Source organism: Chanodichthys erythropterus, chromosome 8, assembly GCF_024489055.1.
Source record: "Chanodichthys erythropterus isolate Z2021 chromosome 8, ASM2448905v1, whole genome shotgun sequence".
NCBI classification, from domain to species: Eukaryota; Metazoa; Chordata; class Actinopteri; order Cypriniformes; family Xenocyprididae; genus Chanodichthys; species Chanodichthys erythropterus.
The window spans coordinates 22,994,728-23,016,170 of NC_090228.1; the positions used below are offsets into that span (position 1 = coordinate 22,994,728).

The following is a 21,443-nucleotide window of genomic DNA, read 5'->3' on the forward strand; positions in this document are numbered from 1 at the left end:
GATGGCCAGTTATTTTCCATTTAGCATTAATGTACTGCTAATCCAGACCTGATGGCAAAAGTCAATAATAACTATTGTTGATCCATGAAATATGAGTTTTTCCACCAGTCACTAGAGACAGCATTGCCATTTCCTCATAAATTCAACACACCACTCGTCATGACTACCCATGTGTAATAACCATGTGGTTATATTCAAAGCAGCTATAAAGAGAGTCAATTCAACATGCCTCATCCGAGAACAACGCAACATAATAAACTCATCTGTATTCCTGCATTGAGTCTGTAAGGATGCAAGAAGTTTTTGTTGAAAATATATACATTATATTTTTTTGGTCTCTTTAAATTTTGAAGTGTTTGTGTTGTTTCAGAAGACTTTTATTAAACTGTTGGAGTTATAATTTAGTTGGAACAACTTCCTCAATGCTCAATACAATGTGTACCACTTTAGTATTGGAAAGAACATTATGGAAAGAATGAACTGATTATAAGATGAACATTAAATTTGTATTCCCATAGCTTAATAAATGTACAAATGTACAATAAATGTATAAACATGTATTGTGTTATTACTGTCTTACTATTATTTGTCTGTGAATATGTTAATATTGATTATGTTATAATAATGTTAAAAGCAGTATTTTGTCGTAACAAAATACTGCTTTTAACATTATTATAACATAATCAATATTAACATATTCACAGACAAATGTGTAGTAATTACTAAAACATTGATTATTTTATTATAATTAATAATAATAATTATTATATTATATTTCATTATTATTATTACTATTGTTATTGTTATTATTATTATCATATTATTTAAATATGGTATTTAGATTATATGCCATATGTAAAATAATACTTAAATTATTCAGCAATATTTAATTTAATAAATAGGCCCACTGCATTATTTAATGTCTATATTTTTGATTCTATAACTATTATTATTATTATTATTATTAAGAAGAAGAAGAAGAAGAAGAAGAAGAAGAATGGTATTAATGGAACTGTTGTTGCTGTATCTGTCACGGCATTGTCAGTGTTAAATCTGTTTTGAGTCTCACATGAATTCACAGCAAAGAATTCTCCAAGTGTGGCACCATTCCTTCGCCCATGCAGCACCACACACACTCTCTTACACACTCACACTCTCTCATGGCGAGCAGAAGGGACGCCGTCTCTGTTATGGACTGACGGAAGCTCTGCTTTCCTCCTAGCATTCTTTCGAGACCCATGAATTCACTAGCGTAAAGAGGCGTGAGTCTCCACACTCTTCCGTCTAAAGGGGTTAAATAAAGGAAACCTCATCATGAACAGTATGAGCAGTTGCGGCTTCCTGAATATGGCGACGACAGGAGATTTTGACCCGCTCAACGCCACTATTCCTGCTACAAAAGTTGAGATTACAGTCTCGTGCAGGTGAGGAACGTTTACGTACCGCTCACACCTTTACGCACAACTGCCATTTATTGACATTAAGTTAGCCGTCATGTTTTAATGCAACATTTGGAGACGACACAATTACGCATGAAATTTTGGCACAAAACCAGGTTATCTCCTAAATTTATTGCGTAAGTGTGTAAACGTGGTGTATATGTGGATATCATAAGAGAAGAAATATATTTCCACTGTACTTAAAATCTCAGAGTTTTTCGAGCTGTCACTTTCTTTCGCACCATAACAAACACTTTCCACAACGCTTCTTCCACCAGCTGTAAGTCAAATGCCTAACATAAGTTTTGTTTTGTTTTGGAAAAACTATATGGTACTTTTCTGTGATGGGTGTATAACTTCAGAAGTTAAATAAATTGTTTTGTAGTATGATTTAAAGGTGGACTTTATAATGATTATGATCTGTTTTTGTGTGTGGGTCTAGTCATACGGCAAACCGATAACAGTCGCACGTCGTTTGTTTTTATCTCAAGATATCTCAAGAGGTCTATCGTATCTATTGACTTCTATTTTTTATACTGAACTACTGATGTTTCTATCCTTAAACTTTTAGTGATAATTTGGTTTATTATGTATATTGAACCGTTCTCATATGGTTTCATTCAGGTTTGAACTATACTCTAATAATTTGGTCTCCACAACATAGAAAAACCCCACACACTTGTTGTTGTATGACGAATAGTGGCTTCCTGTTGATTTCTGTTGTTTTTATATTAAAATGATCAATTACTATTGTTACACACAGTGCTTCCAAAAACATTTTGGAATTTTTAGATTAAGATATATTTAGTCAATTTAATTCTTTCTTACTTTAAACTACAAACACTCCTTGACACATTCCTTATCTACACCCACTTGACATCTTTAAAAATACTGTTATGATTCATATTTTTATTAATATACTGTATCATCAGGATAACTGGTGTTTTACCTTTTGAACTCACTCTCCCACCAGAAGCGAGTCATTTGGAGAATGATTATCTCATGTTTCTCAACACCCTTTTGTTTAGCTGGGAAATTATGGCTTTAATAACACAGAAAAAAATGTTTGGGAAAATTATTTATTGATGTGCATTTAGAGATTGTTCAAATGAATAATTTATGTGTATAAGTTTGTGATGCATCTGGCTTCCCCCACGTAAACAAATGCGAGTGGGCAGGAGCTGTCCGCTCAGCCATTGTGAGGAGATGTTGACGGTGAATTACTATGCTCTGTGTCCCCTTGGGCAGGCTTGTGCAACAGGGAATACACACACACATAGGTGCACATAATCTAGAAGCTCTTTTGCAACACTGCACCGGGTGGGAAGGGAACAGAAGTGGTGCCATGGTTACGATCAGGTACATTCCTGTACTGTAGGGCCACTTTACCACTGTCACCATGGTTATCATTGCAGATGAGCAGATAGAGGAGAATGTCTATATTCATAAGATCACATTAAACCCTGTGAAATAAAATGCAAAATTAGATGCATATTACATTTAGTGTCTAGTGTTATGGATATTTCAAGGCCCACAGGTATGGGTAAGTTTACATGTTGAGGAAGTTAGCTAGGTTTTTTTAGCTCTTAATTGGTTTCACAGTGACCAGAGTTCAATTTTCAACGTGAGTGGTTCCTTGGCTGTGTAATTATCTGAACTAGAAGCTCATGAGGGTGTTAGGCCACTGTAATCACATACAAATTGACGAATGGCAAGAGAATATCCAACCTGACTGGTTTATGCAAGTTAAATATAGTCAGTTTTAAAAATGTTTTTTTTTTTTTTAGAAATTATTTAATTGCAGTGTTTTCTTTTTTCTTTTCTTTTTTTTTGAGTAAGAAGTGAATACAGGAAACGTGGGTAACAGATAACAGACATGTTTTAGAATGAATCTCTTGAGTGAATGATTCAATTACAATAATCAAATACATTTTTAACCCTAACCAGTGGTTTAACAATATAATTTATATAATCTTTATTTGAATCATCAAGTTTGATTGCTACTTTAGACATCAGTATTTATATCCAAGCTATAAACCACAGACCCCCTGTTGAAGACCCTTGATCTATAATGTAAAATCATAAAGACATCACAGTTTCATTGCCCGATGAATCACATGGCACGCACAGATTCCTTCTGTGAACAATATTCTCAAATGCTGTCAATGACGTTTTTGCTGTTTCTGAACAACTGTAAATGCAAGTTCAGATATTTTTACTCTTATAGATAATTATGCTTTGGGGAAACATGCCTTAGAGATTGAATATTATGTGCTACTAATGTTCTGCTTAGTGCTTTAGGAAACTCAGCCTGAGTCAGTATTAGAAGCTTTTTCCTCTAGTATTGACTAACCAGTAACACAATGTAATTCAATTGAAAAGTTCCGCTCCAGAACACATAAACTTGCGTTTTCCACTGTTTATGGCTCTATCAAAGATGGGGTGGGCTGTCACAGATAAATATGAATCCCCTGATTCAAATTACTTGTAAACAGCTTTGCTTGACACAATTCCTGTGTTATTTTTTTTTCTGTTTGATTCACAGCTCTTCAGTTTCAATATTTGACCTAATGTGTGTTATTAATTTGACCTAATGTGACTTAATGTGTGTTATGTGATGTCAAGTAATTCAGACAGGTCTTGTCCATGCAGAAGAATAGTAGTAATTCAATAGTAAAGTGTTGCTTGTCTGCATGTTCTGGATAGCTGACAGAATGTTGCTAGGATTTTCAGCTTTTTACTGCATTGTTATGCATTTGCTAGGGTACTCTACGTGGTTGCTAAAATAGTGCACATACACTAAAAGTCTCCGTGGAAGGTGTCTTTGATTTAGCACAACTATTTGCTATTGTTGTCATTGTTTGACAAAATTCCACACCACAATCATTCCCTTTAAATAGATTCCTAAGCCTTTACTGCCTAATGGTTTGCCAGCTGATGTACCTTTGGATAATACAATTAAAAAGCTAACAACCATCAGTGTAATGACAATTTTATTCTTTGCTCAGGTCCATTAAATAAAATTAACAGATACACATTTTGATTTTAATTATGTATTGTTAAATGTTGAAACTGACATTAAAGGTGCAATATTTAATATTTTCTGTCCGCTAGAGGTCCATTCAAAGCAAAGGCGTAGCTTGATGACACCAAGTTTGAGCGCGGAATCTTGGGACATGTGGCCTTCACCTCAACGGCCGGTGTAAAAGAATTGGGATAGGACTCGTGTAGAAGTCATGTTCATGGATGCGAATATGAACGTTACTGTAGTATGAAGCAAAGCAGAGCCGAGTGTTGTGGGTGCTGAACAAGGCCACTGGAGCGATTGCGCAACACACGCCTCACGAGCCACAGAACTTTTATTATGCCGCAGTCGCCGATGCCGCTTCCGCTTTTCCGGTCATGAGTATGAGGTAACATAGCTCTGTTTATCATATTAGATACATTTAAATGTGTTGAACATGATGTTACTCTGTGCGTTTGCTTTGCGGCTGCTGTGAGACACTTGTTGCACACTGCAGTAAGATAGATCAATATTAGAATATCATATTAAATGCTGGATGGCTTGTGTTGATAAATGGCATGCAATTAATTTTAAAACGTATTGTATATTGGAGAAAATGCTATGTTACTGTTACTAAAAATAAAGCTGCATCTGATTATGCTATGTTAGCTACTTCACAAAGTAGTGTTTTTCTCCGAGGCATGGTAAAAGCATGGTACTCGTAAAAAATCAAGAAAAGTAGATTTAAACAATAATGTCTAATGACTAAATGTGTTAAGCTATATAACAATAATTAGTTTTCTGTCTATAAATATATCAAAACAAGTTGTTCCCTTGTCTATTAAAACATGTAAATATTAAAGCGTGTTTCCATGGTTTCTACAAAATAAAACCGGAAACCGAGGGTAACGCGGGTATGACGCAATTGACAGGCGACTCCTCACACGTCCCGGAGACTTGATTAAAATTGCAATTTTCTCACCATTTACAAATAGTTGCAAACATTTGAGATATTGTAAGTACTCAAGTGAACAAAATATATAACACTGGCCTAGTGGTTTTTGGATATGTTACTGCATAATTCTTACATATTGCACCTTTAACTAAGATTATTAAATGATTTTGAAGTATTTTTTATTGCTAGTTTATGTTAACTAATGTAGTCCACTAATTTTAACAAATGAAACCAGTGAAGTGTACATTTTAACTATGTATTTAACTGTGTAAAAATAAATTTTAATAAATACAAAATAAATTAAATGAGTTAGTTATTAATGCTTATAATAATTATATGTAAATAACATGTTAAAACATTAGCATAGCAGAACTCACGCTAAACAAAACTGGACTCTAAATAACCTCTGATTGTCCATTGTGTTCACATGCTCAACATAAATGTTTGTGATTGGCTACAATGCACAACACTTCAAAAACATGTAAATAGCAACCTAGGAACCTGCTTTTCACAGGATTTAACTTCAAAGCATCAAAGTACTTTGGACAAAACTATCTATATCCCAGTGCAGTCTGTTTGTTTTTACACATTGAATTTATGTGGTAAATGCTTAACATGTACTGAACCTGGAATATTCCTTTAGGAGCATTTTCGGAGTTTCTCTTTTGAATAGTTTCACATTTAGGCAGGACTGTTCCATCCTAAAACACCACATTTATTTAGCCAGTACTGTTCTTACAGAATGTTACTGAGATGATCCGAGATCCAGCCTGACAATTTATGATTCTCACATCCAACTTCATTAGAAGATGCTTGTTAGGGAAGTTTTTAATAAGTTCTTGCTCAGGTGTAAGTGTTGGGGTCTCATTTACTCTGTAACCGATCTGAAGGGTCAAAAGAGCAGCTGTAGACCCAGCTGAGTCTAGTCTCTCTAGAGGTGGATTTCTCAACATTTCTACTCCATAAGCTATTATCCTTAGATCACCTCGATTAAAAACGCATCCTTAATTTTATGCAAAATTTATTCAGGGAATAACTTCACATCAGAGAGGCCATGGTGGGTTCACTTGTTGTTTGTATAAAATGAATGGGAATGACATGATCAAGCTCATTTGGACATTCTTCTAATGTTTTCTAATCTAATTTTGCAAAAAAAACAATGGTTTGGAATGACATCATTTTAATATTTGGTTGAGCAAATCCTTTAAATAATCACAACAGCACAAGCTGCAGGTGGTTCAGAATTGTGTGTGTGTGTGTGTCTGTGCAAATGCGTGAGAATCTGAGAGTGTGGGTGTGTAATTTACACGGTTTCCGGCCAGGAGATGTGTTTGATCCCTTGAGATGAATTGATTTTATCCAGTCCATCCTAATTTTGCTTTGTAGCTTTACATATTTATTCACGTATTTGTATTTGTTTGAACCTGGGAGCTTGAGAGGTGTACAGTGGCCTTAAAGGAATAATTTATTTACTTACCCTTATATTGTTCCAAACATATGACTTTCTTGCTTTTGTGGGGCATAAAAGGAATACATTTTGAATAATGTATTGATCTCATTTGGAATGCAACTATACAATAAATGAGGCCTGGAGCTTTTAAGCTTCAAAAAGGAAGCTTAAAAGAGGTCCATATGACTTGGTACTTTATGTCTTCTGAAGCCATACAATACGTTTTTTTTTTTTATGAGCTAATCATGAATATTTCAGCAGTGCATTTCCTGAAAGCATTGTTAATAAACTATGATTGTGATTTTTATCTGTGTTTCATGAAACCACAGTTCCAATGAACATTCACAAACAGCAAATTCTCCAACGTTGCATCATACTATGGTAATTAAGAAGCGAGTTACCATTTATCGGAAACACACAACAGACTAGTTTTAACTGATTCACTGAAAGACCTGACTCATAAGAATTATTCTTTCACAAATCATTGCTACTTCTCTCATGAGCTCTCATGAAAGCTGTCGGGGTTAAGGAGCTGTTTAGTTAGTTTCTGAGTTTTGGTTCAGTCCTCATTGTTCTCTGTTTACCAGTTTCTTCTTGCCTTGTCTGTTACCATAGTCATTAATTGAGTCAACCAGGTTACGTTAACAATCTCTGTGTACGTAAGCCCTCAGTTTACTTAGTTCTGTGTTCCGTGTCTCTAAGAATCTAAGGGGCTTTTTACACAACACCGTTTTTATGAGTTTTGGCCATTCATTTACACGACAACAGCGTTTTTGTGGCCTGAAAATGCAAACTTTTGAAAACGGGTTTCAAAGTGCAAGGCGTATACATGTTTATTACATGTTTAGTCTATCCACCTTATTTTTTAATGCAAAGGTAAGGTGTTATCTGTGAATGTGAGAGACTTCTATAGGGAAATAACGAGAAGAATATGGAAGTGCAGTAAACTGTAAAAAAATAAATAGGATAGGCATGCATTTGTGGCGCAAGTGCTCTGTAAAAGAATGTGTATGTCTTTCTTTACAAAGTGACATCGGCAACTACTTGGCATGCATAAATACAGCATTTTTAGTCATTTTCGTAGATCCGTGTGAATGGGGATAGTTTTGTTGCCATCTGTACAAAGAAAAAACGTTTCCGTTTTTAGTACATCGTTGTTGTGTAAATGTACATAAGTTATGTGGTTTTGGTTTCCCTTGAGCTTCTACTTTTTTGGATTATTCTAGACTGTTTCCATTTGAGTCATTCCTTGTCCTTACTGCAGCCACGTATGACAGCATCACAGATTTTGTATAAGGATTTTCTGTGAATAATTTACATTTCGACCTGTTATTATATGATTTCAGAAGACTTGCAATATTCGTGTGGACCACATTTATGATAGAAAAAAAAAAGACGTTTTAAAGCGACATGAGGTTATTACTTAATTTTCGTTTTTGCGTGAAGTACAGTATACAGTATTAAGCAAAGAGTTTCTTGAACTTTACAGACACTTTTGATGTGCGGTTAATGGCTTTAGTAGATTTGCCATGACATCGCCCGCTATTTGAAATCACACTTCTTAGAACTGTATGAAAAATAATCTGCTTACTGTTTATAGCAAGCAAAGGTCAGAACCTGAAGTAGGCTTGCATTCAGTCCAGAAGTGGCTGCTGCTGGACTTTATCAGTAGCAAAATGAATTAAAGCATGCAGAATAATATGAGAGTAGAATTGAAAAAGTTGCTTGAGGGCAATCTGGAAGTAGATCCAGGTGCTTCTGTAATGTTGGAATTATATTCTTCAGATTGTTGTGCTTTCCCCTGTCCTTGTGTTTGTATTTAGGTGTCTGTGTGTGATTTTTGTCTGTATAGCTGCAATAAGGGACAGGAGCTGTTTATTTGTTCTGTAGAACAAACATTGTTTTCTCTGAAGCAGCTGATGATGACCTGCCCAGGCAGACTATGTGATTGGCCTCTTCTCAAACGCTCGCTGGGTTTCCTGCAGCCCGTCGAAGCGGTAAATTCTGGTTGCTATGTGACTCATTGCGTTGGTGAACCTCTGTTGGTCTACTGCTCCCCAGGCTTGATGGGAGATTTATACTGCACTGGATGACACATTACTGTGCTGCTTTGCTCTTCCTTGCAAGCTGCCCACTTTAAACCGGAGGTCACCCTTTAAATGATAAAAGGCAAACCTTGAGTAAAAGGCTCATTTGTTTATAAATTCAAAAGATTATTGTGGGGTAAATACAACTTTAGCTCTATGAGGAATCTGTAACATGCGTTGATTACCACAAAAAAAAAAATATTTTGACTCTGTTTGTAAAAACAAAAATGCCATTTTCAGTAAAACAAGTCTATAGGGCAAATGTAGTGATAGGTTTGTTATGTGATGCTTCTGTGTTTGTTAAAGTGCTTTATTTAGTGCTTTATCTTTTTTTCCCCCCATGTGACTACTTTAGGAGGTGGATGTCAAATGTACATTTTCGAAATCAACTAACTAGCTGGTTTTATTGAAACCATGTATAATCATTTTGTTTTTTGATCCACTGTACAGCATTCAGACATATTTCTTAAGGGGTTCTAACGCAAAACTTACTTGCATTTAAAATACAGTTAGATGGAGCAGAACAGATTGTAAAAGAATGGACAAGTCTTGTTTTTATTGGTTAGATATGCACATGAGATGATGAAAAAACAGCTAGTCGTGATGCAGCAGCCAAAGTTTTGAATGTGAAAATAAAAGTATGAAAGCAGTTGTCTTGGAATGTATTTTTGAAGGCAGTAAATTTGTTTTGTAGTTCATTCCAACAGTTACTCCTAGCAAAAAAAAATGTGACAAGAGCCAAACTACTATTTTCCAGTAGTGGCAACTTGTCTGTTGTTGCTAAATGTTTGCTACACAAATAACAGCAGGTTTGCTGTGACTAAACAATTTTTTGAAGAAACTTTAACTTAATTCCTGTTGGTGGAGTTTGTTCCAGCACATGAAATAGTTAAGAATAATGCGCATGCTGCGAATAAACAAGTATTGCAAGATACTTTACTGTAATTCCTGTTGGTGGAGTTTGTTCCTGTAAAAAGTGCTTTTACGTGAAATAGTTAAGAATTTGTGCATGCTGCGAATATACAAGTTTTGCAAGATAATTTACTGTAATTCCTGTTGGTGGAGTTTGTTCCAGTAAAAAAGGGCTTTCACGTGAAATAGTATGTGTTCATTTCATCAGTGAAAATGTTTAAAAAGCTTCCTTGTCTTTTGCTGAAACTTTGTTTTTTTGCTGAAAAATGTTTTTGAGTGTGAAACAATGGCAACTGAATTGCGTATGGACCAGGCTGCTCTGAACTGATCTAACAGTGATATTTTTGGCACCACGATCTGTCACGACAGCAGGAAGCCGCTCCATTGACCTTTAAGGCCATAAAGATCACATAATGGGTTGTATTGAGGAAAATGAAAAGTGTGTCTGAGTGTATTGAGCAGTGACAAGAAACCCGCTGAGCTAGAGCTCAATATGCTCTATAAGGAAGACTCTGGCAGGCTTTACAGCAGAGAAGAGAACGCTGCAGTCCCAACGACTGACAGTATTTAATCAATGTACATTTTCCTCATTGGTTACAGGCCAAGAGCTTTGGGAAGGCTTGAATGCTATAAGTGTTCAAGCTCTTTAAAAAGTCAGGTAGAATCTGTTTTTTTATCATTCATCAACTGTAAAAAAGATTCTCTGTGTCATTATCGTTATAGATGTTCTCATAGAATTAGAATGGTTATTAAAACTTAGTTTTAGTTATAGTTATCATTATAGTTAACGTTGTTGGTGTGAACAAGCCTTATAGGGAATCTCAAAAATTATAAGTATGGCTGTAAGTCTCACTAAGTTACTGTACTGAATGTATGTCAAACAGCATTTAGAATAATATAGTTACCTTTATTGTGAAGATAAATAAGCTCATGTTGAAAGCAACATATTTCCACAGAATGCTTTGCTTTCTCATAACACTTTTCTTTTACTTGTCTTGAGATTACAGAGAAAATATAATGCTGAGAGATTTGACAACAATGTCAGAGCAACTATATAAAAAAAAAAAACTAGATGGTCAAAACATCTAAGAAAGACTACATGCCGTAGCTATGCTTGATCACACATTTCTGCCCCTTGATCACACATTTCAGACACCTTCTTGGAAGCTTCCTGTTGTTTCCAGTCACTACAAATACACTGGCAGTGTAATGAGCTAGCAAACAATGTCCTCAGAGGGAAAAATCAATGACCACAGAAACCAATTATGACACACACATGGCACATATGACTCAAACGTCACACAGAACCCTTGAATTTTATGGAAGAAATGAAATCTGTTTTTTTACAGGCAGTTTTAATCCAACTTTAAATCAAGCAGGTTAACAGAATGGCATATTACACTTATTAGCAAATTAGTTCCATGTCTCTGCATATTTTCCAAATGTATTCCAACTGTATAATATTAAGAAAACATATTAAACATGTATCGTAATTGCAAAAAAGTACATGCAGTACTGTACTTTTAATTTTGGAAAGTGTATTTTGTAATCTGGATATTCTGCTTGCATACTGTGCATACCTAACAAAAAAAAAAAACAGATGTTTCTTTAAGTTGTAAATAAACCAATGGTTATTTATGTATAAATAATTGTATAATTATATATACAATTATTTCATGTTAATTCAATGTGTTACTATTTATGACATTTACTAGCAATTTCTAAATTTGTTTTTATTTGTTTTTTTATGTAAATACTGCATACTTTAAAATAGTATAGGTAGTATGATAGTATGATATTTATATATCATAAATCATATCTGGAGTACCACCAGGCCTGCACATTTTGTATGTTTCCCTTATCTATCACACCTGATTCAACTCACGATCTCATTAGTAGAGACTACAAGACCTGAAATGGGTGTGTCAGATATAGACATACAAAATGTGCAGGGCTGGTGGTAGTCCAGGACAGGTTTGAGAACCACTGTTGTATAGAGGGTATGCACTGACATCACTCAATAGTGTTCCTGTTACAAAAAATGGTTTCACACTGTTTTAATATTTTAGTACATTGGTACCTTTTTTGTGCTAGTATACCACGCAGTCCTACTCCATTGTGTAGTCTATACGGATGTCAACCCCTCTTTTGAAGGCAGAATATCTCACTTGAATCCTCTAATTGGTTCTCAATAACACTCACTTTAACCTTGAAGGTGAATGAGTTGCCCTCAGGGGAAGCACAGATGTTGTGCTGGCATAAACCTGTAACAGAAAAACTATTTGACCTTTTCTAAAGAATGTTGAGGGAGCTCTGTTTTAAAGCTGCGTTTTAGGGTCATCAAATTGAAAGGCCTCCTTTAGCACGATAGCAAAGAAACACAACAGCGAATGCTTTTAGAGTCCCTGAACACTCTCATAAAGCTAATTACAGTCTCTTCAACTGCCCGCGTCAGCTGCACTTACTACAAAGAGCTCTCGCCAACCCAGTGGCTCTCTGTTCTCAAACAGCGACTACAGTATTGATTCCATCTTCTGTATTCTTTCTCAATGACAAGATTTCTCTCATATTATTTTTAAGTTGCCGTTTAGTGTGATATTCTGACATTTGCAAGGAGGCGAAATTAAAATGTCATCATAAATAGAATATGCCACATTACAAGACATTTTTCTGCCACGTCAGATTTCTTGCATAATTTTCTTCATCCAATCAGTCTCTTTGGTTTTGATGATGGAGTTGGTGCACCATTGTGATGTCACTTTATGCATATAGAAAAAAAGCATTACTATGGTTTTTGGACATGATAATATGGACATGTATCGTGGTAATAACATAATTCTTTGAATATGTACCATGGTCAATGAATACACAAATCAGTGAGTACCATGGTATATATCGGGGTCTCATTAAAAGGACAAAATTATATTTATGATGTGTGACATTGCATTGCTTAAAAAGTAATAACAACAACAACAATAAAACAGTAACAAGCATAGTGCAGTTTTGTTTAGAAATTCATATTTTATAGTTGTTACATGTTGTTATATAATAACAGCAAATACATAACATACAAATATTGGTTAAAATAGTAAAAACAGTAACAAAATATACAATTATTTTTATAAAATATAAATATAATATAAATGTTTATAATAAGCATTTTTCTCAACAGGTCCAACATTTTTGCATTGCATAGGATTGCTTTCTCTTTTAATTCAATGAGTATATGTGATGCTGCACTTTAATCATCAATTTGGCCAAAAGCAATAACAAAAAAGTAATAGAACATCAAAAATATACATATTCATAAAAATCTGTCTCTTAGTAACATCTGGTGTTCATTCTCTAGCATAAGGATATATGGAGGAAAACAGTCAGAATTGGTGAGAGAAAACCAGGGTCCGGGTCACATATCTGCAGTCCTCAGTATTGCATGAGAATATGACTGACATCCAGGAAAGTTGGCAAAATGGAGGGGTGCGGCCCTGTTTTTCCTTCCCTCTCTCTGTGTGTGCATGACTGTCTCTCTTTCAGTTTAGGTTTGTTTGTGTTCATAAATAAGTAAGGCCTAATTCAGCACATGTGGTATGATATAATGCAAAAGTTGATTTCGTATTTCGCATATAATCAGTTTATAAATAATAAAGTGTACAGTAAATCTTTGCACTTAATTACAACAAAATCCTGAAATTCTGGTTTACCATAAGTTTAATGTTTATAGTAAATTTATGGTAAATATTTTCTTTATGAATAGACCTCATGACTTTCATAACATGTTCTTCCTGTTTTATAAAACATATTTAGTTGGATTGAAGTGAGTTAAATAAGCTAAATAAATACTCAATAAGCACTTTGCAACAAAAAAAGACATAAAAAAGCCCAAAGATTATTTTCGTCTGCTGTTTTTCTTTGAATCATTGCCAGTGATTAGAAGCGAGTGGAGTGCACACTACAAATCCATTTAAGTTACCATCTCTCCTCATGAATATTAAACAGTGCATTTTGCTAATGTGCGTTGGAACAAACAGTGTGTAATTACCTCAAGCATTTCATTTAGCAGAGACACTGTTGTTTTGTACCTTTATTACACAAAATAGATAGATTATAATCTCACGTTACAGCCATGCAATGAGACATTCTTGAACATATACACATGAGTGGAATAGGGTACGATCAGGGGTGTCAAACAAGTTCCTGGGGGACCACTGTCTTGCAGAGTTTAGCTCCAACCCTAATTAAACACACCTGAACCAGCTAATCAAGCTCTTCTGCATTATTAGAAAACTTCCAGGCAGGTGTATGACTTTCCGCACAAGCTTTTGGATGCTTTCCAATCAAATCCCAGTGAGTAAAATCAGATTGAGAAGTAGGCTTAAGTTATTCATCAAATGCTATACTCTGATGGTATGGTTTTATGCATAGTGTATCATGGTGTATCAACCAATCAGAAGGCAGAACTGTGACTCATTATGTACATTATTTCATAAAACATTTTATTAAAATATATATATATTTTTTATGTTTGTCGCAATTGATTTACTAGTGAAATTCAGCGTATTATTGTAACAAATTAGACATTTTGTGCATTTACTGAATTCTTGTTTTTTTTTACTGTGTATGTGTGTGTGTGTGTGTGTGTGAGAGAGAGAGAGAGAGAGAGAGAGTGTGTGTATTATGTTGGCCTCTTGGTGTAGTCCGCAAAAGAGAGCACGTATGCAAACAGGTTCCAGGCTCTCAAAGCCCCTGTCAGATGAAATTAGGGCAGGTTTCTTGAAAAAGGCACTGAGAATATTCAAGCAATAGAACTGCAGATGGTCACCCGTGTTCTCTGTGTGTGTGTGTGTGTGTGTGTGTGTGTGTGTGTGTGTGTGTGTGTGTGTGTGTGTGTGTGTGTGTGTGTGTGTGTGTGTGTGTGTGTGTGTGTGTGTGTGTGTGTGTGTATATGTGTGTGTGTGTGACTGACTCCACCTGTATCACACAGATCATGAAATACCTGAACGCTTGCCAGGCCACGGAGCTCTAAATTTCTTCTTAAAGTATAGTGCGAACTAAAAGTTTAAATCTTATGTTCGGATTTGCATATTCTACCTCTCATCCCTGGAAGCTTCAGCATTTGTGACTTTTTTTTTAAAGTCTTACATCAATAATAGAGGAGTCTTTCCAATTTGAGGCACTCGAGTCAGGTGCCAGGCTGCTGGAGTGAAGTGCTTGTGTTGTAAGTGTGAAGGCACCTCTCTCTCTTGGAGCGCTTTGAATCTAGTTCAGTGAGATGCCGTATTCTCTGAGGAGCCGTTATCCAGGTCACTCTACAGGAAAAGCCAAAGCCAAAAAGAATCGTCTGGGATTTCACAGAGGTCTGAGGACAACCCAGCAGATAGATGGAGAGAGACGAGGAGGAGAAAGAGGTGTTCACTCGTTCTGCTGCCTTATTTGTTTTGCTGTGTCTCAGACCCTGGGTCGTGTCTTTGAGACTCTCTTTCCATCCTCCCTGTGAGCTGTGCTGAGACACATTATCTATGCCTTACACCTCCCCTCACTATGTCAGATCCTCTTCTCATCCAGTCATTTCCTCACCTTCTTTCTTCTTGTTTTCTCCTTCCCCACTCATCTCATTTGCATCGCTCCTCACTTTTTGTCTCTTCATCTGATCATCTCATTTCCTAAGGTATTCTCTACCTTACTCCCCAATTCTCATTCTCTCCTCTCATCCTGTTTTCTACTTTTCTCTCATTCATCCTCTCATTTCTGCTTTTGTCAGCCTCATTTTACCTCTCCTCTCCTCTCCTCTCCTCTCCTCTCCTCTCCTCTCCTCTCCTCTCCTCTCCTCTCCTCTCCTCTCCTCTCCTCTCCTCTCCTCTCCTCTCCTCTCCTCTCCATCTTTTGGCTGCAGCAGCCGACACCTGAAGAACAGAAAATCCCATGATAAATGGGTTAAGGCTTTTTAATGTAATTAGTTGCTGTATGACTAACTGTTCTGTAGGAGTCGTCTAGCTACTCTCTTCTCACACAGATCCAATTTATTTCTTAGCCTGGACCTGACGTCAGCTAGGTGAGGTCCCGAGGGGCCGTCAGAACCCAGCATGTCACCAAGGCAACGCTGTCATAGGGCCAATCAAAAGAGCAGGTTCGCTGCGCTTGTTAAAATGATGAAAGATATCTAATCAGAAAATAAGGGAATGAAATAGAGAAGTGAGATCTCTGTACATTCCTGTTTGAGATATCTATACATGTTATTCAGAGAGATTGAGCAGGTGTCAGTCAAGGCAGCAGACATCATTATTGGTGGTTAGTTGTCAGGGTAACTGCCTCCAGCCTCACTGGGGTCCCACAGCGAGTTGTGACTGTGCTGAAGACCTGTCATGCTCTGTATCTGTCTGTCTCTCAAACTTAATCATCCCTCCATTTTTTTCTGAACAGCCTTTAAATGATGCCAGTAATTAGATAACTGTTTGTGTTATTCACAAAGTTATTCTCTAACAACTTAGTCAAGTCTATTTATAGTCTTATTTATATAGCGCTTTTACAATTGGTAATTGTTTCAAAGCAGCTTTACATATTAGAAGCACAGAAAAAAAAGAAGTGGTTAAAAATAAGCTGTACAAACAAGCGTGGTAATATGTAACATATACAAGATGGTGCTACATTAAGCCAATGTCGGCTGACTCTCAGGGGTGGAAAAAAAACCCTGAGAAAAACCCAGCATGCTAACACTGGGAAAAAAAGTCCTAGGAGGGAAAAAACACCTTGGAAGATATATATAATATATGTAAATGGATATGGAGATCAAAATCCGAATTATACATTTTTATTATAGAGATTAAAAATATATATAAATATATGTAAGCGGATACGGGGATTAAAAATCTGAATTATAGATGCAGCCAGAACTGGATCTGTAGGCCCATTGTCTCCTGGGCTAGGTTGTAGTCAGGTCCAGACACAGGTTCTCCATCTGATCTGGATACGGCCTGGATCAAGCACCCGCCAAACCTCAGGATAAGCAGAGAGACATATTAGCATAGATGCCATTCTTATTATGATGTACAGGTATATCTAGTGTTATAGGAAATGTTCTCGGTTCCGGCCGACCTGTCTTGATTTTGTCATGTTCTCACCATGTAATTGTGTTGTACAACATTTTTTATTGTAGATCTACACATTTGTAGGTTTTATAGAACTTTAGATTAGCAGAATACCAAAAAACCAAGAATACCAATAATCAAGCAAATCTTTGGTTATTTTTATCACTATATGTATGTGATATAAAAATCTTTAACAGTGGTTGTAATAAGGAGAAAGTTTAGTTTAATACAAAGTACTTTTTTTCTCAATTACCTTTGATTTTATATATTTATATATTGATATTTATAAATGGCAAGTCAAACTCTGTTGGCAATTTTTCCCCTCCAATTAGCAGAAATTATCATCAGTGATGGCATGTAGGCAGAAATACATTGTGTGAAATATACAGTTGCATAATGAAGCTTAACTGTAGCCTTCAAAATTAAAAACATGTTGATTTACAAAAGGTGACATGCTGCTTCAGATATTGTCAGAATTTTGTTAGTAGAAAAGTCACAGGCAGAGTGTGTTTAAGGCTGGGCAAGGATTAGCCTTTCCCTGGTCACAAGCTTGAGACTAACATGAAATTTTATTACTCAAACCACTGACCGCTGCTGCTTCTGATTGTGTTTAGAGGAAAAAACTGCCCATAAATGCTGGTCTAGGATCAGTTTTCTCCATAATAATTGCACATTGGCAAAACGGATTTAGGCAAACGATCCAGTGCACATCTGTGTTTGCGCTCTGGAGAACGTTAAAGGTTTCTATTCACAATGTTTTTGCAGTGATGTGAAATGGAGCCAATCACAAACATATGTTGATTTCTTGAATGCAATGGCTAATCGGTGTTTAAGTAAGCACTGAAAAAAAACCTCCAGCGTTTTTAGCGGTGAATCGATTCTGAGTTCTGCAGGCCACCAAATACTCTCAGTATAACAAACAAAGTGTAGACATTATCATTGTACAGTTAGCTTCATTGATTATATTGGAACTTTGTGAGATTGCAACGAACTAAAATGAGTGACAGCTTTTTAGTGATTATTAAGGGAGTGGTCTTTCCATGCCTTCTGCCATGCCAAATCCTGCATACAGTATGTTTGCTTTTCTGTAAAAAAAAAGAAGAAGAGTGGTTTGTGAAGGTAGATGCTTTAACAAGAAATTAAGTATGAGGAACATTTATGCTGGGATGTATAGGTTGTGCGGCAACACGTAACTTGAAGCTATTTCAAGCAGAGGTGGAAAGTAACTAATTACAAATACTTTTGTAACAGTACTTGAGTACATTTTTTAATTTTTTCCTACTTTCTTGAGTGAAAAAACAAGAAAATCCCGCACACTATCAACTTGCAAAACAATAAAAAAGGTTCTTTATTAGCAATGTTTCGATCATATGATCTTCATCAGGCAATGTTTTTTTCATATTTTGACTTTACCAGTCTTTTTTCCTACGCACCTACCTATGACCTACAGGTGTGTGACGCTAATTGATCACCTACTTTCTTGAGTACAATGAAATTCTGGAACTTTTACTTGAGTTGAATAAAAATAAAGTGTTCAACTTCGCTACATTTATTTTTCACCAAAAGTACAAAGTACTTTGAAAGGTGCAGAAGGGATACAGCAACGGCCGGAAGTGAGGCAAAATTTCACAATAAAATAACAGTTCATTAATTTGCTACTACTACTTATTAGATTGTGTTTTATTAACGACTACACCTACCCCAACCCTAAACCTACCCTTACAATAATACAAATACAATAATTAAATTACCCAATTTTAATTTTGCGCATGCCCATTGTCCGTAGCTGTAGGCTATCCCTTCCCTTCTAGTCTTTTTTTTTTATATTCAACTTTCACAAAAACATACAATGACATTTAACATAAAAAAAACAAACAAGCAACCAAAACAAAAATTGGGGATACACATAACAGATCATGATACAGAGTAGAGCATTAAATTCTGCAAATTATATTTTCCAGTATGAGAGATGTTTTTATACACTTCTTATTTCTATTGAGATCAATGAGTCATAAAACATTTTAAGGTCTTTACAGAAATTTTTTTATGAGGGTGTAATAGACATTACTTTAGCTTTATGTATATGGAACTTCCCAAGAAGAATAATTAATTTTAATGTGTTATCAATTATAACAGAGCTGGTATTACAGTCCAAGAAGAGGATCATAGATTCATCTATTTTAATTATTTTGTAGAATGTATCAAAAACCATCATAGAAACCTGCTCCCAAATGTCTTCTGAATATTTAAAATTACAAAATAAATTCCCATCTAGTCTTGCGAGCTGGCACTTTTCAAACTACCGCGGTAGAGCTCTCCGCTTCAGCCAATCACAAACTCGGGTGATGAATCAATCAAAACCTCGAGTTCAGCTGGGGGGCGTTGTGTTCAATCCGCGCTTTGACGTTCAATCACTGGCAATGGTGTTTTGAAACAGTATCGCTAATATTTCAATATTTTAGTGAATGTAAGTGAGCTATGCTCATATTCTGGCTTTAAATTGGCCGCACCTGAAATTGGTCATACCACTGATAGTACCAGAATACTGAGAGGTAAATAGTAAATAGTAAACTCGGCTCATACAAGGACGCAGTTATTGCATGGATGGAGCAAGAACAATGTAAGTGTCTAAAATGCATGCACACAGTTGAATTTTAAAACTTGCCCTTGCAGTTAAACTAAATGTATAAAGCAAGTTAGTAGCTACGAAGCTGAAATAACCAATAACAGTGAAATAAGAGCGCATGGTTTATCTGCCAATCAGGTGCAGGTAAAAGTAAACATGACAAGACAATTTATGAGATAAATATAATTTTCTTCAGAATATAAAATTAACTATAGGCCTACTCCAAAATCGTCAGTCGTGTTTGAAAACAAAACATGTACATTACTAGAGGTTTTAACAAAATGTTTATTGATTCAGTCTCTTTAAAATGGTTAATTTAAATTATGTTTAAAACAAAAATCGGTTTGAATAAATAATTCAATAACTAACGCTCTCTCTCTCTCTCTCTCTCTCTCTCTCTCTCTATTATATATTTATATATATATATATATATATATATATATATATATATATATATATATATATAATATATATATATATATCAGGGGCGTTTCCTCCGAGTAGGCAAGGGAGGCAGTGCCTCCTCAAAAAAATAGGATGAGAAAATAATCCATATTACATATAAAACAACACAAATATTACAAATTATGACATTAAAAAGAGCTCAAGTCACGCGTATTTCTTAAGGAACACTGCCCAACAGCGACACCCGCAGGTAAAAGTTACACAGAGGAGTCATGCCTCCCTTTCCTCTCATAGGAATCTAGAAAATCATCAGAACCCCGGCGTGCGGTGGGTTTTGTGGGGGGTAATTGAGAATGAATGGGGGAAAGTCACGTGAGAGGAGGCAATGTCTCCATCGCGCTATGATTGGATGTAATTGGTTATGATTGGATGATTGGTTTGTGCGATAAATCCCGCCTCTCGTTGACGTGGGCGTTCCGCGCGTAGGTTTGACTGAACAAATGATGGCGTCAATCGGAAGACTAATCGCAAAGTAAGTAAACAGATCACACAGTTAGATATATCACTACTTTATGTTACGTCAAAATCAAACTTGAAATGGACTGAAAGCATGATGACTGCGGGTTTTTTTAGTGCAATCAGCTTGGTGAAATTAAAAATGCAATTCGTGTCTGTGACAGACGGTGTTAATGGAGCATGACTGATGATCCAAAATATTCTAGGTTGACAATTAAAAAGAAAAAACGCAATAAACAAATAAAATATATTGTTTAAATTATTATTGCCTTTAGTTATTATTTTGGAATGAATGTAAAAATGCTTAAAACACTCGATGCTTGATGAGATTGACTTGGTTTTGATAAATAGAACATTACATTGTTAATGTAAAATTACAAAATAGAGTTGTATTTGGTTTTTTTTCTTTCTTTTTTTTTCTTTTTTTTTGATGTACTGTAAAGTAATGTTCATTTAACAAGGAAGATTTGTCAACTTTAAGAGTAATGCACATGAATTTACAATGATTCATAAAAATAAAAAAAGTGCCTCCTCATTTCAGAGCACCACTGCACGCCACTGATATATATATATATATATACACACACACTTCACTGTATTACTGGATGATTTAGCGTTATCTCTTGAATAGATCATTCAATGACAAATGTTCAGAAACAAATACATTTAACTGTCACTTGTCGCCACCTAGTGGTGTAACAATGTAATCGATATTGAAGTTGCATTCAAAAGGTATTTTACTCTATTTTGATCTCAACTGTAGTTTTTATGTTCAAACTAAACTTTTGAGATAATTTTAATATTTGTAATGTTGTAACTTCAGTAGGTTTTCAGCAAACTACTTATTTACTCATACTTTTTTTCATATTATTTTTCAGTACTTCTGCTTGTACTCAAGTAAATTATTTGTTAAGTAGCAATACTTTTACTTAAGTAAAATTTTAAAATACTCTTTCCACCACTGAGA

General features: G+C 35.4%; 1 protein-coding gene across 4 annotated transcripts in view; it reads left to right on the plus strand.

Moving 5' to 3' along the window:
* Window positions 1-1,160: 1,160 nt before the first annotated feature.
* The window catches only part of LOC137024619 (copine-8), a 196,533-nt gene continuing 176,250 nt past the window's right edge, over window positions 1,161-21,443 (plus strand). For 2 of the 4 annotated variants that reach the window (XM_067392368.1, XM_067392371.1), the window contains exon 1: window positions 1,161-1,424. In XM_067392368.1, the coding sequence (XP_067248469.1) occupies window positions 1,315-1,424 (110 nt within the window). In that variant the 5' untranslated portion in view covers window positions 1,161-1,314. The remainder of the gene's footprint in view (window positions 1,425-21,443) is intronic. The other 2 variants (XM_067392369.1, XM_067392370.1) reach the window with 2 other exon arrangements.